Below are 2,364 nucleotides of genomic sequence, written 5' to 3'. Positions count from 1 at the left end.
AGGTGAGTGCTGATTTGGCGGCGGGCGAGGGCGTTCCATGCTTTCAGGACCTGGTTCTCCAGCGCCGGGTCCAAGTAGAGTTCGATGGCGTAACCGTATTCTTGTTGCGACATTTCTTCAAAGATTTGTGGTAATTGGGAATGGAAGTGGTTAGTTGTTGGTGGTTTGGGTTTGGGTTTGGGGGAGGGAACGGAAAAGGTTTTAATGGGGAAAGGTGTTTAGATCGACAACTGTACGGATTGAATGTGAATCTGAATGTCAATGACGCCTCGCCTCAACACACACACTTGCTCCGTTCCTCCTTGCTTCGCTTCATTTCTTCAGATCCCGGCTTTATTCTCTTTTCTTTAGCTCCCTTTTAAGTTTTTCTTTTAATTCGAGTAAAAAATAAAAACAAAAATACTATTTTAGTTTTCAATATTTAGTGTTTAATGCTTTAAAAATTTTATTCTAATTCTAAAAAATTTTAAATAAATTTAATATTATTTTATTATTTAATTTGATATGAATAATTAACATATTTAAGATTGAATATAATATTCGATTTTAGTACATAAATAAAATTACATTAGAGGTCAATTTAAGAATCGATTCAAACGTTAAGGATCGAAATAATAATTTATCAAAAAAAATCATTGCATGAACTAGCACTAGTTAGATTTTTTTTTTAATATTGCTCAAATATCAAAAAGAGTGACTATTATCGTGTACAAATATTCTGTAATAGTATTTGGAGGTATAATTCGAGACGAAGTATGTCACTGATGAAATAACTATGCAAGAAATATTTTCAATATAACACAATAATCGATCACAAGAGTCTGTCATCGAGCTATATGTTGAGTTCGAACACTTGCTTTATGGGTTGAAGAGACCGATGGAAACATGGATTAAGAATGCTACAACAGTGAAAGCGGATATGAATTTGACAGCAACTATGAAATAGATTATCCAAATATAGATGACAATGATGTTGATTGCACTAATGAGACAAATGTAAAAGAAGTGGCAAATATACTAGCAAGTCAACATCCGTTAGAAGATCCGTCTTTTATGCGCGCTTTAGACCTTGCGGCTTTGAATGCACCAAAATTTTCTGAGTATGCGAATGCTAGTATGTGAATATGATATTGATAGAAGAGTAAAGTATCGTTTTTGTCCCCAACGTTTGGGGTAAGTCCTATTTGTGTCCCTAACATTTAAATCGTCCTATTTGTATCCTTAACGTTTATAAAAGTGATTCAATGTTATCCTACTATTAATTATACTAACAAATCAGATTATATTTTTCAATTATTCTCACTTGGATGTATTCATTCTCAATTAGGTCTTACTTGGATGTGTTTGATTTTAATATTATACCAACTATTTGTGTTTATATTCAATTATGTCCCTAGAAAAGTGAATTATGTAAATGTTGTAGGAATTAGTTTCAACATTTGATGAGCTATTTTCGGAGTAAATCATCGATTCTATCCCAGATATTTGTATTCTAACTTCAAGAAGAGCTTTTTAAAACTCAAACTAAAGCGTTCATGATGTGTAATTGATGGCAGGATAACATTGAATCACTTTTACAAACGTTATGGATACAAATAGGACGATTTAAACGTTAGAGACACAAATAGGATTTACCCCAAATGTTGGGGACAAAAACGATACTTTACTCTTGATAGAATATCTATATTTTTCGTATTTTAAGATGATGATTATACTGTGGCTGCTAATTGTAATGTATACTTGTTTTTTGTGGTATTGGTGGAGATTTACCTATTATTGCAAACGGCGAATTTGTTATTGGATGGAATTCAGTTCTAGAGAGATTGTGATCACATCCATCAAAGACTATATGATTTGTAGAGGAGTTGACTATCGGGTATACGAGTTTGAACTAATGACATTTTATGCCAAATGTGTACAGTATGAAAATAATTGTGATTGGTTTATCAGAGCTAGTTTGGTCTGAAAGAAATATTGTTGGAAAACAAGACGTCACACCTACATCAGATCTACCATTTTTTAGGACCACAGTAAGCTGGACTCAGACACAATCACAGAAGCGATAAAACAATCAGTGTAAGCTGACCCATTTGTTGTACGCTACAATCTAATTCAAATTTTTAGGACCTGTCAAGACATTGTTTATGCACACCACCAAGATCCTTTGTGACTCTCGGAACGCCTTGTTGCATACCGAACTGTCTCATCACTCTGTCGGTGGAATGCCACTCCACATACTCAAATGAGATAACAGGAATTGTTACATTCCATGTTGGTCCAACGTTGCGGATATCGACCGGAACTAGGTGGGAAGGAAGCCAACCGTGATTGTATAAATCACATACGAATTGCATCAATACGGGA

General features: G+C 34.3%; 1 protein-coding gene across 1 annotated transcript in view; it reads right to left on the bottom strand.

The window, feature by feature from the left end:
* The window catches only part of LOC107643990, a gene marked incomplete in the record, with an annotated part of 2,655 nt that extends 2,334 nt beyond the window's left edge, over window positions 1-321 (bottom strand). The window contains 1 exon segment of the mRNA XM_016347752.2: window positions 1-321. Coding sequence (XP_016203238.1) covers window positions 1-113 — 113 coding nt within the window.

Source organism: Arachis ipaensis, chromosome B05, assembly GCF_000816755.2.
Source record: "Arachis ipaensis cultivar K30076 chromosome B05, Araip1.1, whole genome shotgun sequence".
Taxonomy (NCBI): Eukaryota; Viridiplantae; Streptophyta; class Magnoliopsida; order Fabales; family Fabaceae; genus Arachis; species Arachis ipaensis.
Note: the sequence above shows the minus strand (reverse complement) of the source record. Positions and strands in the feature narration are given on the sequence as shown.